Source organism: Cherax quadricarinatus, chromosome 50 (genome assembly GCF_038502225.1).
Source record: "Cherax quadricarinatus isolate ZL_2023a chromosome 50, ASM3850222v1, whole genome shotgun sequence".
In the NCBI taxonomy this organism is placed as follows: domain Eukaryota; kingdom Metazoa; phylum Arthropoda; class Malacostraca; order Decapoda; family Parastacidae; genus Cherax; species Cherax quadricarinatus.
Genome location: NC_091341.1, coordinates 18631837 through 18648379, shown reverse-complemented (window position 1 = coordinate 18648379; position 16543 = coordinate 18631837). Strand labels below are relative to the sequence as shown.

Sequence of the window (16543 nt, the reverse complement as noted above, 5' to 3'; positions counted from 1 at the left end):
GTTAACGATATTTTTTCACTCCAGAAGTATGTTCAGGTGCCAGTACTGACCGAATTTGTTCCCATAAGAAATATTGTGAAGTAGATTAGTCCATTACTTGCAACATCTGCCACATTGCTCCTCTATCCACTCTATCATATGCCTTTTCTAAATCCATAAATGCAATAAAAACTTCCCTACCTTTATCTAAATACTGTTCACATATATGCTTCAATGTAAACACTTGATCTACACATCCCCTACCCACTCTGAAACCTCCTTGCTCATCCGCAATCCTACATTCTGTCTTACCTCTAATTCTTTCAATTATAACCCTACCCTACACTTTTCCTGGTATACTCAATAAACTTATTCCTCTATAATTTTTTCCTGGTATGTCGGAGCTGGTCAGGTTGTATAGTAAACCCCAATCAACCATCTCTACTATAGTGAGCAAGAAAACAGCAATCAAGGAAGCTGTTCTTGCAAAAGGTGCAACTGTGATTACCAAACAGCAACCGCAAGTGTTAGAAAATGTTGAGAGACTGTTATTGGTGTGGATAAATGAAAAACAGATAGCAGGAGAAAGCATCTCTCAAGCAATCATTTGTGAAAAGGCTAGGCAGTGGCTTGAAGTGCAAACCTTCATGGATGAAAATCACCCTCAGACAGCTATTGCAAGCCGTGCTGGTGACTATTACACTGACAATGTTGTGAACCACTTTAGGAAAGTCATAAAGGAATGAGAGGTACAGGCCTCTATGGACAGATATGTTGTGCAACAGAGGTCCAGTGACTCTCAACCTGGTCCTAGTGGCATTAAAAGAAGAAGGGAAGTAACCCTGGAAAAGGACTTGCTACCTCAAGTCCTAATGGAGGGGGATTCCCCTTCTAAATGCTAACACCATCCACACTCTCCCCTCCTCCCATCCCATCAATCATCACCAGATCTTCATTAAAGGTAAGTGTCAATTATTCTTTCGTTATTTATTGTTACTTATTGTTATTGTTGTTATTGTAATTACTATTCTATTGCATTAAACTTAATATTTCATGTGGTAAAAGTTTTTTTTTCATACTTTTGGGTGTCTTGCACGGATTAATTTGATTTCCATTATTTCTTATGGGGAAAATTGATTCGCTTTCCAATATTTTTGGTTTACGATGAGCTCTCAGGAACGGATTAGTATCACGAACCGGGGGTCCACTGTACTTGAATAAACTTACTTACTTACTTACTCAATCAACAGTCTACGCATCAAAGACTTCAAAGATACCAATTAGTTTTCCATTTTAGACTCCCCAGTTGACATGTACTGGACGTGTGGTGTGATTTGCTTACTCTTGAACATTGGTAAAAATCGAACATATCCGCTACTTTGAGCTCAATTTCAAGGTCGTTTTCATCGTGAAACTAATCAAAATCATCTCTATTTCTGTCAAATGAGACCAAGAAAATGAGAATGCAACCACAAATACCATACGAAAATACACCTCAAAGTCAGCATTTTAATCCAAAAACATGGTCATTTTTTTTCTCATTATGCACTGCATGCTGCAGGATTTTTTTTATACAGTGCACAATGACCACACAGACCCATTCTCTCAAATGTGGGCCTACCAGCTTTCTCCTGCTTGATTTGAAGCCGCTAGAATTATTGAGTATATATACGTCCGAAACACTGGCCGAAACAGTCAAAGGATTAAGAAAATGCTATATCATTACTATATTTTCCATTTAATATGATGGAGAGACCCTTATCAACAACAAAAGATAGAAAACTACCACAAAAAATGCAACATCTAAAATCAGAATTACAAACATAACTCACCATATTTACGCTGTGTTTTAGTGAGGACAGTATACCACTCTTTCTTGCTAGATTCTGAATCACATTTTATCATCAGTGATCTGTGAGAAACATATAAGCAATATTCAGTCTTAGTCATATTTAGAAATAATAATTCATCCAACAATAAATATTGAACCTGCAGAGTAATAATCTTGTAAACAAACCATGGAACGGCAGGGACTGAATTCATTGCAAGCGAGTCCTAAAACTCCAGACCCGTGCCATAGGTTCAATTGCCGCCCGTTCCATGGTTTGTTTGCAATTGAGTCATTACGATTTCGTGAGTAATAATCTTGTACTGTGGTTATATATAAACAAATGTATTTATGTAAGTACACAGTTGTTATAAAATTACGCAAAATTTATTTCATACATTTTGGTCACTCACATATCTGTAATATGATTCAACACCATCTGGCACTCTTTCAAAACTAGTATAAACTATTAAAGGCTTCAAAATGTTAATTAATATTAATCTGTTAATGAATGAAGCAACATACCTGGAAAGATTAGAAATGAGGAGACTATTGCGAGAGCCAATTAGTCTGTAAGTTTGAGACACCTGGAACCCAGAGTCCATAAGCATTACAGTGCGCACTTGGCCAGTCTCTGGGGCCAGGAAGAAGAGGCACGTCTCCTTCAAAACAAGCCATCGGCGTTTATATTTCTCTGCGCATGATGTTAAACACCTAAAAAAGTAAAGACTAATTATCTCTGAATCCTCTAAAATTGATAAAATAATCAGAGAAATCTAAAATTAGTTCTGGATGAGCCTTTGAGCAATTACTTTAGTAAATACTATGCATACTTTTTGTAACATATACATGCATTATTCCATTAAAGTATGCCATAACTATACATCATTAATTTCCCTGTTTAGCTCCTGTGCTTTTAATCATGTCCAAAAATGCCTGTCTATTTCCATACAATATTCTTTTGCCTCAGTGGGATACAGCCGGTTTGTCGAGGGAAAAAAACAAAATTACAAGTGTCACATCACACCTACTGCAAATTAAAACAATGCAATTAATAAAAACAAATGAGCAACTTCTACAGCAGACAATGACAATGAAGAAAATGAAGATGACAAAGATTATAAACATAAAACTCAAAGAAATGATAACAGATGACTAAAATTCATGCTTTCTTGTGTTACATTTATTACCTTTACCAACTGAAGTTCTTTACAAATTTACATACAATAATAAGGCTGATAAATAAAATGAAGAAATCTGCACAAAAAAAAATTGTAATGCATCATACATACAGTATAACCGTTTTGTAAAAATTGAGTGGGATTGTTATGTAACCCCTCTAACTAGATATACTGATCATACAAACATTTGAAAATGTATTACAGAAGAAAATTGAACTAAAACTAATAAATCAAAATTGTATCTTCGCTAGAGTGACCATGTTGAAGGCCATTTTGACTAACTAAAAATGCTCAATCATGCCAGTTGGACATCATTCAGATTCTGATTCTTCACTACTATCCCTAATAAAATCAGCAATAATCTCAAGCCTCATCTGAGGTTACTTTTCTAAGGTTAAGCATATAAACCTCTTTTTGAATACTGAACTATTGCTGGGTGCTTAAGAAAGATCTGGGATCAGCAGGAACACATTTTTCATTACCACAATCTTTCAGTACCAAGGAAAATAACACACAAGCTATCAGTGTACAAGGACAACAGTAACACACAAAGATACTGCATACTACTAACACCCTCACCAGTTACAGCAACCATGTGGATTCCCACTACCAGTCCTCTTTCTTACATAGCCTTCTTTGATCTTGCATCCCAGCTCACTGATGAATGATACAGGAGATATCTGCAACAGGCATCTGTGTTTATATAGCAAATACACTAAGTATACATGACATTTTACTGTGTACCAGATCTAGAGTAACTGTACATACTTTATATCACTGTACTGTTTCAGGAAAATTGAGATATGAATTAAAACTCGACAAAAACTAAAGCAAATTACTGTACTGAAAATTAACCCTTTAACATTTTTGTATAAATGATCTGTTATGTTCTGCTAGCCTTAGGAAAGGTTTAAGCTTGCCTGAAATGCTCTGTAAAACCAGGACCTCTCCATGTGTGCTACTAATTGTTATCCAGTTTCGTAAAAACTACCATATGCAACATGTGGAAATAAATTTATTATTATTATTACAATAGCAATATGTTCTCTTTGGATTACAATCAATGTGAACATGCATTACAATATTTAGTTTTGAATTACAGTACAATAGAAACCCTGTTGTACTGTTGGAACATATCCCCCAAAGATACAGGGGGACTACTGTACAATAATAACTATATTAAATTTACTCAGGACTCGTGTCCTGGACATGGGAAGTACAGTGCCGGCACTCTGAAGGAGGAGTGTTAATGCTGCAGTTTTATAACTGTAGTGTAAGCATGCCTCTGACAAGAGAGTGATGGACTGAATGATGATGAAAGTTTTTCTTTTTCGAGCCACCCTGCCTTGGTGGGAAACTGCTGATGTGTTAAAAATAATACAAAAAAAATAACTCTACACTTTAAAGACTGCATGCTGATGGGTGGAAATACACAGGAAAATAAGTGAGAGACAGCAATGGTGACATATTAAAAAATATTGTAAATATAGCACTAGCAAAAAGAAAATATAAAGTATATAGAAGTTCTAAAAAATAAAATACCTCAAAGAATTCCAGTACTGCCTGGTGGTTGCGGAAGAGAGAGTGTCGAAGAAGATTTTTGAGGTAGGTTTCCAGGTCTGCTTTAACAGTGTCATCCATTGTCTGCAGGGCTCGTCGAGGATATCTGTCAAACACAACATCTATTATATCTGCCATCTGATAATAGTTCCAGGAATCATTGACCCTGAGGCCTAATCTGAGACCAGGCCTTCTAAATCAGAAAGAATATTTTACTGCAAAAAGAATTACAGTATTAAAAACTATTAAGAAAGTTGCAGAAAAGTAAAACTAAGTGTATAATGAATATAAGTAAAAACAAAAAGTAAGATTAATTAGTCAGTCTTACATAGTCATACGCACTAGCAATCCTGCCAGTGTGCAACATGTTTAACAGGTTTCCACTTCAAATTCCCCAGAAGGTTACTGTCTACCAACCTATTATGTATTACAATTTTAAACATCTGATAATCCTTAAGTAACTGAAGATTAGATGTTAATGCAGCTGAGTGCAATACATGGATAATAAGCAAATGAAATATGAAAAAAAGAAAAAAATTCAACAAACCAGCCACAGCCCACTGAGGTAGGGCAACCTAAAAAGAAAAATGAAAGTTTCTCCTTTTAACATACAGGAGAAGAGGTTACTAGTCCCTTGCTCCCGGCATTTTGGTCACCTCTTACGACACGCATGGCTTATGGAGAAAGAATTCTGTTCCTCTTCCCCATGGAGAAAATACATATAATTCTGAAAATAATAACACAGATTGTGTAAAAAAATATTATCAAAAAAGCATCTCCTTATGTATTTGTAAAAATAATAATAATGGTTAATAACTCATTAAGCTCTGATATCTCTGTTGGTCTACCATCCTGCCAAGCGAGTGTAAAATGGAAGCCTGTACAGTAATTGTTTTACATGATGGTAAGATTGCTGGTGTCTTTTATCTGTCTAATAAACATGCAAGATTTCAGGTACATCTTGCTATTTCTACTTACATTTAGGTCACACTGCACATGCATGTACAAGCATATACGTACAGGGCGTCCACAAAAACACTCCCTGATTTCAAACAGGTATAACATGTAACTTTATTGTAATAATCTTTCACATTTAGTAGCTTCAGATGCAGAACTTCGTTTAGTTTCATGTGGTATATGGTAGCATTAAAGGGACTCAATGCGTGCCCCTCTGGTTGCTCAGCAAACACCGTTGCAATAGTCCAGTTCGGTCCAGATGCTCGGAAGCATATCTGGAGTTATCATGTGAACTGCTTCTGTGATCGAAATTTTCAGTTCCTCCAGGGTTGCAGGTAGTGGTGGTACCTAAACTGTGCTCTTCACGTACCACCAAAGAAAGAAGTCACAAACAGTTAGGTCTGGTGACCTCACGGGCCACTTGCAGAGGTCACTAGACCTAACTGTTTGTCACTTCTTTCTTTGGGGGCACATGAAGAGCACAGTTTACATACCACCACTACCTGCAACCCTGGAGGAGCTGAAAAATTCAATCACTGAAGCAGTTCGCATGATAACTCCAGATATACTGCCGAGAGTCTGGACCGAACTGAACTATTGTATCGATGTTTGCCGAGCAACCAGTAGGCCTCACATTGAGTAGCTTTAATGCTACTCTATACCACATGAAATTGAATGAAATCCTGCATCTGAAGCTACTAACTGTGAAAGATTATTACAATAAAGTTACATGTTATACCTGTTTGAAATCAGTGTTTTTGTGGACACCCTGTATATACACACCCCCCCGGGTTTTCTTCTATTTTCTTACTAGTTCTTGTTCTTGTTTATTTCCTCTTATCTCCATGGAGATGTGGAACAGAATTCTTCCCCTGTAAGCCATGCGTGTCGTAAGAGGTGACTAAAAATGCAGGGAGCAAGGGGCTAGTAACCCCTTCTCCTGTATACATTACAAAAGTAAAAAAAGAAACTTTTTTTTTTCAGTCACCCTGCCTCGGTGGGATACGGCTGGTTTGTTGAAAGAATAAGGTATATGTGGAGACAAAAACACGTTATCTATGGAGGCAAAGGAGGGAATGTATGAAAGTATAGTAGTACCAACACTCTTATATAGGTGTGAAGCTTGGGTTGTAAATGCTGCAGCGAGGAGGTGGTTGGAGGCAGTGGAGATGTCCTGTCTAAGGGCAATGTGTGGTGTAACTATTATGCAGAAAATTTGGAGTGTGGAAATTAGGAGAAGGTGTGGAGTTAATAAAAGTATTAGTCAGAGGGCTGAAGACGGGGTTGTTGAGGTGGTTTGGTCATTTAGAGAGAATGGATCAGTGTAGAATGACATGGAGAGCGCATAAATCTGTAGGGGAAGGAAGGTGGGGTAGGGGTTGTCCTTGAAAAGGTTGGAAGGAAGGGGTAAAGGAGGTTTTGTGGGCGAGGGGATTGGACTTCCAGCAAGTGTGCGTGAGCGTGTTCGATAGGCGTAAATGGAGACAAATGGTATTTGGGACATGACAAGCTGTTGGAGTGTGAGCAGGGTAATATTTAGTGAAGGGATGCAGGGAAATCGGTTATTTTTATATAGCCGGACTTGAGTCCTGCAAATGGGAAGTACAATGCTTGCACTCTAAAGGAGGGGTTCGGGATATTGGTAGTTTGGAGGGATATGTTGCGTATCTTTATACATATATGCTTCTAAACTGTTGTATTCTGGGCACATCTGCAAAAACAGTGATTATGTGTGACTGAGGTAAAAGTGTTGAATGATGATGAAAGTATTTTCTTTTTGGGGATTTTCTTTCTTTTTGAGTCACCCTGCCTCGGTAGGAGACGGCCGATGTGTTAAAAAAAAAAATAATAACAATAATAATGTCATAATAATAATAATACCTACCTTTGTGAGAGACATCCAGTGTGTTAAACAATTATAATCATAATAATAATAACAAAAAATATTATTATTTTAAAAGAAAGGATTAAACCTATGCAAGAAAATATCAAAATAAATACAGTACTGTATACTACAAGCCATTTATCGACCTGAACCAGGTGAGAGGATGATAGGTGTCGGAGGGGGCTTTTCTTACAATGATCAAATTTCTCCATAATCCTAGGTATAAATTGGAGTATACTTGCAGTCATCACAAATGGGCATAATTAGTTTAGTTTGACATCTTCATCTTACACTCATACCCATCCTATGGGCAGTAGTCAAAGGATTAGATGCCCCAACTTTTGTTTTCTATGAAAGTTACAATGTTAAGGAGCTATGTATTTTCAAATTCAACTTCAGATTTATAGTAATAAGTTGACACAGTTATGAATTTATTCACAAAATTATTATAGTGTAGTTATATGTGGTTATGGGTTCTTTGTAGCACACAATATTAAGAAAGATATTGTGTGCAAATTTTTACACTCCATGGTAGGCAAGCACATGTTATTCCTAATTGCTTTGCCATATAATATGTAAACAGATCAGAGCTATAATGACATTTTTAGCACTAGATGTTTTAAAAAACAATCATAATTAGATTCTCTAGTGAATGATTGTTCAAAAAGCTGGATTGCACATTCACCTGTAAGTATGACTGACACATACAATTGTATGCTGAAGAAACTGCAACATCAACAAGGTTTGTAAACAGAAATGATTAATCAGTCAGGAAAATAAACTCATGATACAATACATCCATCATTATCTAAATCACCTCATATATGCAAGAACATAAATATGCTTGTAAATAGACAGAGAATGTATTGGCAACTAATTTTGTCACTCCAATCACCACTATCACTACAAGCTGAGTAAATTCACTCATGAAAGCAGATTTTACTCATCTCTTTACTACATCTGAATTGCCAGAAACCACTTCTGCCAAGCAGAGAGAGTCAGGAGAAACTTTTTTCTTCAGCTGTACACAGAGTACAATGCATATCCAATTCAGAGTTTATGGGAGCCCAAGATAAACTAGTCACAACCAAATGTTAGAACTGTAATACTGCGGTAATGTTTGCAAAACATACTTGAGTTGCCTACTGTTTGTGGTAGAATTTTCCCCATCTGGTGTATTAGTTGCTTTTTCAGCTTCCTTAATTTGCTGCCGCATACTTTGCCTGCGTCGTCTCGTGTCTCTGGTTGCTGCCGGCATTTTCAGTCTTGTTCTGCATTAGATGCATACGATTACTACTAATGGTCTAATACACAGTGCATTTAGAAAGCAAAAATCACTGTAAATTTCTCATGCTTGTTAGGTGACACAATCAACTTGCATTAAACTGCTAACAGAATTGAAATTTATAATACAATTTAAATATATAACAGCATAGGTATTTGTATATTTTTTAAATGGACAAGAGCTGAAGTTCATACATGTAAACTCAAGTAGTGAACTTACAGTAATTGTAAACAGGTATTGCATGAATACACATGTGCTCCAAAAACCTAGGTACAGTATTATAATTCATTTGACACAATAATAATGTACATTATTACTGTGTATATGTAATCAATGTTACTGGTAAAATTTGTAAGTATAAAATTATAGTGGCAAAGAGGCAAGAGTACATAAAAGATTAACTGATATTAGGTTCATAGTTAACACTATAGTCATTAGTTTAACAAACAGAACATGAGAATGTCTGGTGAATCAGAGTACAGATAGAGGCTCAGCAGAGAGCACTCATGCAACCCACCTAAGCAGCAGCAACACACTGTGCAGGGTTGCTACTTGCTTTACTTTCTTCTGCACTGTCCAATTATAATCTCCATGCTCCAAATTAATCACCAACCTATGTAGAATGAGGGTAAAATAAAGTGAAATACCAGTACATGAGCAAAGAGACAAAGAATAAGTCATAATAAAGTATTTACATATAGTATTCCTTACATTTTATGATTAATATCCAAACTGTATTTGTAAATGATAAATATCTTTCACCTGGGTAGTAGGATGGTAGACAGCAACCACCCAGGGAGGTACAACCATCCTGCCAAGTGAGTGTGAAACAGAATCCTGTAATTGTTTTACATGATGGAAGGATTACTGGTGTCTTTTTTCTGTCTCATAAACATGCAAGATTTCAGGTACAACTTACTACTTCTACTTGCACTTAGGTCACACTACACATAAATGTACAAGTATATATATATACACCCCTCTGGGTTTTCTTCTCTCTTACTAGTTCTTCTTGTTATTTCCACTTATCTCCATGGGAAAGTGGAACAGAATTCTTCCTCTGTAAGCCATGCGTGTCGTAAGAGGCGACTAAAATGCCAGGAGCAAGGGGCTAGTAACTCCTTCTCCTGTATACATTACTAAAGTTAAAAAGAGAAACATTTGTCTTTCTTTTTGGGCCACCCTACCTCGATGGGAAATGGCAGTCTATTGAAAAAAAAAAATTTCACTCCAGCAACCTGTTATACAAGTGTGCAGGTTAGGAAACAGACTCACAATTATCTTCCATGTACTGTGTATATTATCAGGTATACCTCTCATCTGTGTTCCAGAAAGAACAATCCAAGAGCTTTGAAGCATCCCCAAGTGTTAAATATTTCACTAATTCTATACAGGCAGTATATGACCTTTTTATATTTCCAGCTCCTCTATCTCTCCTGCACTGAAAAGTCCTGTGAGGACACAGAAAAATATTCAAGTAATGAGGTTACAAGTGACTTGAAAAGTACAGTACCACCATTCCCTAGTTTCTCTTGCTTCAAGTTCTCATAATCCACTGTCATTTTCCTGGCCTTTGCTGCATTTGCCTTACTGTGTTTCCAAATAATGTGAGATGCATTTCTTTCGGAAAATATTATTATTATTGTTACTGCTAGTCTCCAGAATTTATTCTTCATTATAAAATCTAGAAAACCATGCGTGTGATAAGAAGCGACTAAATTGCTGGGAGAAAGGGGCTAGTAACCTCTTCTCCTGTGTACATTACTAAAGTTAAAAAGAGAAACTTTTGTTTTTCTTTTTGGGCCACCCCACCTCAGTGGGATATGGACGGTATGTTGAAAGAAGAACAATCTCGAAAAATTTTGCGATTATTCTAAGGATTATATTACTTTATATTACAATATTGTTTATTATAAAAGTTACAGCAATTATAATTATACTGGTCAAAAGTTACTTGCAATTTGGAAAGGAAGCTTTAAACATTTCAGTCCATGCTGAATCATTATTAAAGGTACAACTGCCACAGTTAAGTTGTAAACTGTTCCAGCCACAGTATAGTGACTTTTGTTCTTTATAACTGTTACTCTGCCTTGGGAGGAGATAGCTGTTGAGGTAGAAAGAAAAAAAAAAGTACGTACAGCTTACTCATTACTGAGCCTATCTACAAATGACTTGTATGTAATGCAGGGATTAAATGCCTGACTTACATGTGATTATTGAAGATATGTATGTGGGATTGGAGAGGTTGAACTTTACTGATCTGTAGCTGCACCTTATGGTTAGGAATGAAGGCTCCTGGCATCAACTCTATGAATTTACTTGTCTCATACACTCTGCAGTAAGGCAGTGAGCCATCACCTAGAATACAAAGTATACATAATAAATAACATTGCCATCTATAATACTCTACACACATTATAAAATACAAAATAATCACTATGAAAAAATTGTAAATTTCCAAGTGTGAGAAATCATGAAAGCATTTGGAAATTCAGTATTTTTTTCACAGTGGTTATTTTGCATATTGTGATATCACCTGTTTACTGTGTTCTTACTGCAACATATAAAATTCTCACTATATTAAATTACTGATTAGACATCTTTCATTGCCAAGGTATAGGAGGCCCCTGCTTTACAGTACTTCACTTTACAGCATTTCACTAATACAGCAGTTTTCAATTACATCCATTCTTCATTTATTCAGGCGACCTACAATAAATATATTCACCACTCACTGTAAGCTAAGTACAAAAATATTTTAAGGTAAGTAGTGGTGCACTGAGGTATATGTGGAGACAAAAAATGTTATCTATGGAGGCAAAGAAGGGAATGTATGAAAGTATAGTAGTACCAACACTCATATATGGGTGTGAAGCTTGGGTTGTAAATGCTGCAGCGAGGAGGTGGTTGGAGGCAGTGGAGATGTCCTGTTTAAGGGCAATGTGTGGTGTAAATATTATGCAGAAAATTCAGAGTGTGGAAATTAGGAGAAGGCGTGGAGTTAATAAAAGCATTAGTCAGAGGGCTGAAGAGGGGTTGTTGAGGTGGTTTGGTCATTTAGAGAGAATGGATCAAAGTAGAATGACATGGAGAGCGTATAAATCTGTAGGGGAAGGAAGGCAGGGTAGGGGTCGTAATCAAAAAGGTTGGAGGGAGGGGGTAAAGGAGGTTTTGTGGGCGAGGGGCTTGGACTTCCAGCAAGCGTGTGTGAGCGTGTTAGATAGGAGTGAATAAAGACAAATGTTTTTTGGGACCTGACGTGCTGTTGGAGTGTGAGCAGGGTAATATTTAGTGAAGGGATTCAGGGAAACCGGTTATTTTTATATAACCGGACTTGTGTACTGGAAATGGGAAGTACAATGCCTGCACTTTAAAGGAGGGGTTTGGGATATTGGCAGTTTGGAGGGATACGTTGTGTATCTTTATACGTATATACTTCTAAACTGTTGTATTCTGAGCACCTCTGCAAAAACAGTGATTATGTGTGAGTGAGGTGAAAGTATTGAATGATGATGAAAGTATTTTCTTTATGGGGATTTTCTTTCTTTTTAGGTCACCCTGCCTCGGTGGGAGACGGCCGACTTGTTAAAAAAAAAAAAAAGTAATGTGTGTACTGTATATGCATTTTCTAGGCCTAGCTCTATTGATCACTTAATATATTCTAGTGTAAACATATCATGCTTTTATATGCATTTGAAAGTGAAAAAGGTTATGTTTCACTTTATAGTGATTTTCACTTTACAGCAGAAGCCTGGAACCTAACCTGCTGTATAAGCGAGGCCCACCTGTATCATGTATTGTCAATCGTAGATTGACCCAGAGTTATAAGATAAGAAAGAGTGGCATTGTATGATGTCACTACAATAATTATATTTTACCACAAACCCAGGTTTAAGTCAGGGGTATACCTTGTCATCACAGGTGGAAGTCAATGAGTTTTTTTCTACATCAGCAGTCAATACATGAAGAGTTTTCATAAACAGTGCTATACCTAGTGATAATGTTTATATATAAATTTTTATCACAATAGGAGGCATAGATCTAAACAGAAAGGGCTAAATTAGTTGTTTCCTATACTGTAGTATATCAGTTAATGTACTCCAACTGTTTTCATGTCATCTGTATTATCAGGGCCAGATGATACTATTTATACAGCATACTGTACAATATATAAACTGTTTATCAACTGAAGAGTAATGGGTTCTAATAAAGTCTATTATAAGAAGGAAAAATGCATTAAAAATACTGCATTCAATAATATCCAACACCTAACGAGTAATACCATTCATACTCACTGATGTCCCCCAAACAGGATACACAACTGAATATGAATCTCGTGACTAAGTAAATGGAATGTATAATGCATGATTAAATATTTTTACCACGTGCAGTTTTCCACCAAGGCAGGGTGAAAAAAAAGAAAGTGAACACACTGACCATTGCTCACTCATTTCATTAGCTATTTGTTGTTTGGAGCAGCATCTAAACTGTCACAGTGGTATGCCTCTGACAAGACAATGATAGTGTACCATCTAAACTGTCACAGTGGCATGCCTCTGACAAGACAATGATAGTGTACCATCTAAACTGTCACAGTGGCATGCCTCTGACAAGACAGTGATAGTGTAGCATCTAAACTGTCACAGTGGCATGCCTCTGACAAGACAGTGATAGTGTACCATCTAAACTGTCACAGTGGCATGCCTCTGACAAGACAGTGACAGTGTACCATCTAAACTGTCACAGTGGCATGCCTCTGGCAAGACAGTGATAGCGTGAAAAATTGTGAAAATGTTTCTTTTTCAAGTCACCCTGCCTCAGTGGGAGATGGTCGGTGTGTTAAAAAAAAAATGTATAAAACAGACCAATGTACAACATTAGGGAACCATTGCTTGAATATGTTTGGCTCACCAGGAGAGCAAAATGTATCCTAATATAAGTTTCTAAATGTTGTACATTCATCTATTTTATGCAAATTATATTTCCAACAATGCACAGACATCACAATGATGAATATGACATTTCTGATGTTTTTTTTTTTCAATTTTCTCACCAAAAATAATGAACTTACTATCATTTGTATCAGGCAAGGGGTCTGGTGTGTGATCCAGGTAACCAAGAACATCTGGATCAGAGTCTGGTGAACCTAAAGTTGGCCTCTGGGTTAGAGCGAACACTTTCATGGAAGGACGATTCTGAAAATTTTTAACTATTAAGAAACACAAAGGAAAGTAAAAATTAATATACAGTCTCTCCTCACTTAGCGACGTGCTCATTTACAGATGACTCGGACTTATGACGGGCTCTCTGACCAGTATGCATACCTAAATAATGTATATTAGAGGTGATTTCCTCTATTTTGTTTATTACAATATACAGTACACTACTATATAAACATTTAAAAATATACTAAAAATGTTATAAATGGTGCAAAGGTGACATTAAAACAATATCAAAGATGGCTGACACAAACCCACTACCATTATAGTATGCTCCTCGCTTAGCGATAAATTCGTTTACTAACGTGGTCTTTATGTGAGAAGAGACTGTATAATGAATGTCAGTAGAAATCTAAGATTTACCTAGTATTTTACTGAGGTTGTTCATATGAAAGAAGACTAGCAAATCTGGCAAGTGAAAAATGTTTAACTTCTGTTTCACATTCATATAAAAGGTAATTATTTCTTGCTTGTTTTGTTGGAATCTTTCCACAAGAATTCAAAAAACTCATCTCAAAAAGTTCAAACATTTAAAAAATTCCCCAGGAATACAACCCTTTAATAAAGACTAAGACCAGCTCTCACAGTAACAACTGGCTTCCCTAGTACCATACATACCTCAAACTTGGCTACAGTAAATGTAACCAGGTTTGATAATGCATACCTGCATTTTCTCTTTTGGATCAGAACGAAGAATCCTTTTTGAACTGAAGTCGGTATCATCAATGGGAGTTAGTGGCAGATCTATAATGTGAAAAAAGTTATTCCTCATATATATGGAGGAATGTTATTAAAGGAAAATCATTATTTATGTATTGTGCATATTTTTTATAAGTAAATATAGCTTTCTTGTTAATACTGTAATATCAAACATGAGTTAATTTTTTAAAATTGAACTTTCTGTATCAAAATTATTTACAATTATACTATCTTTTCTCATATAATTTAGTATCAGTATAACTAGATTCTGTACTCATCTAATAAAGGAATATACAACAAACCTGTAGGTCGTGGAGTGGTGCTCCTCCTGGGTGCCTTACCAAGCTTGGAATCCAAGATGGATGTGGATGATGGTGACTTCCTGACTCCTATAAAGAATAAAAATCTGATGATTTTAAGAATGGGTGTAAAAAGGGCACTGTAACAGCAAAATGTGTAAGAAATTAAAGAGGACACTTAATACTGTATACTACTGCAATTCATCAGAAATTATCAATAAAATTTGAAAATATGACAGTTTTTTATGGATCATCATATTCAGGAAGCAATGCAAGTAAAAAAAGTAATACTATAGACCAGCTACTGCAGACCTGTGATTACTAGAATACTAGTTGTTGTTGCTTTCAATACAAATTATCTGAATGCAGCAAAAATAATTGATCATGCTCTCTTGAAAATAGAAAATGATCCCAAGATCCATGAATAGGTAATACCTGATCTTTACCTGTATGATCATTGTGCTGATCATCATCATCAAACTGCAGTTGTGAGGTAGCATTAACAAACTGGTAATGAGTGGCTCCATAATTGCTTGGGCTCTCAATACATTCTTCATTACCAGCTAAGGGCTCCATATCCTGAGGCACATCTCCCCTGTTCACCTGTAATACTTGTAATTCTCAAATGTAATGTCGCATTAAATATCTATTCAATAAAGAATGCTTAGTTTCCTTTAGGATTTGAGAGAGGCCCAAATACACAAACATTTTAACTACCAATCCTTCTCCATATTTTCTATTGTTAAAACATCTGAAACAGCACTGAATACATCTGACCATCACAGATATTCATAGTGTGATAATTAAGGAAAAATCTTCGAAATGAATGAGATGATAACAGCATTTTGTTGTTACGTATTCCATCATTTCATTTACTGACTTTCCTGCCAATTCTCTGTCCTACTGAACCTTCTGCAGGAAGTTCCTCATACCTGTGTAGTCCCCCTTTTTATAGTTTGGCTTTTCCCATCCAACTCCCGTTACCCTCTCTACTTGTAATTCTATGTATTCAAAACACAGAACCATGTGATCACTAGCTCCAAGGGGCCTCTCATATGTGATGTTCTCAATGTCTGAACTGCTCAGCGTGAACACAAGGTCCAGCCTTGCTGGTTCATCCTCCCCTCTCTCTGGTAGTGTCCTTAACATGTTGATGCATAAGGTTTTCCAGTACCACATCCATCATCTTGGCTCTCCATGTTTCGGGACCCCCGTGTGGCTACAGGTTTTCCCAGTCGATCTCCCTGTGGTTGAAATCGCCCATAACCATTAACTTTGCTCTGCTTGAGTGAGCTCTTCTTGCCACCTTGGCCAGTGTGCCCACCATTGCTCTGTTGTTCTCTTCATATTCCTCTCTTGGCCTCCTGCAGTTCTGTGGTGGATTATACATCACTCCAATGGCTACCTTATGTTCCCCAGACTGCAGTGTACCTACTATGTAGTCCCTTCCTCCAATCTCGTCCATGCCTTCCATTTCCTCAAATCTCCATCGGTCTTTTACGAGCAGTGCAAACCCTCCTCCCCCTCTGTTCCTTCTATCTTTCCTCAGGATCTGATATCCTGGTGGGAAGATTGCATCTGTTACTGTCTCAGTGAGTTTCGTTTCCATGACTGCTATGATATCTGGGGACTTCTCATTGCTTCTTTCATG

General features: G+C 36.7%; 1 protein-coding gene across 4 annotated transcripts in view; it reads right to left on the bottom strand.

The window, feature by feature from the left end:
* The window catches only part of LOC128695366 (phospholipase D2), a 117074-nt gene that overhangs the window by 42082 nt on the left and 58449 nt on the right, over window positions 1–16543 (bottom strand). For all 4 annotated transcript variants that reach the window (XM_070095450.1, XM_053785889.2, XM_070095451.1 and 1 more), the window contains 11 exons: window positions 15339–15495; window positions 14896–14982; window positions 14559–14638; window positions 13747–13870; window positions 10883–11033; window positions 9193–9288; window positions 8524–8661; window positions 4531–4654; window positions 3568–3668; window positions 2333–2521; window positions 1812–1891 (listed from right to left, as the gene is read on the bottom strand). In XM_070095450.1, coding sequence (XP_069951551.1) covers window positions 1812–1891; window positions 2333–2521; window positions 3568–3668; window positions 4531–4654; window positions 8524–8661; window positions 9193–9288; window positions 10883–11033; window positions 13747–13870; window positions 14559–14638; window positions 14896–14982; window positions 15339–15468 — 1300 coding nt within the window. In that variant the 5' untranslated portion in view covers window positions 15469–15495. The remainder of the gene's footprint in view (window positions 1–1811; window positions 1892–2332; window positions 2522–3567; window positions 3669–4530; window positions 4655–8523; window positions 8662–9192; window positions 9289–10882; window positions 11034–13746; window positions 13871–14558; window positions 14639–14895; window positions 14983–15338; window positions 15496–16543) is intronic.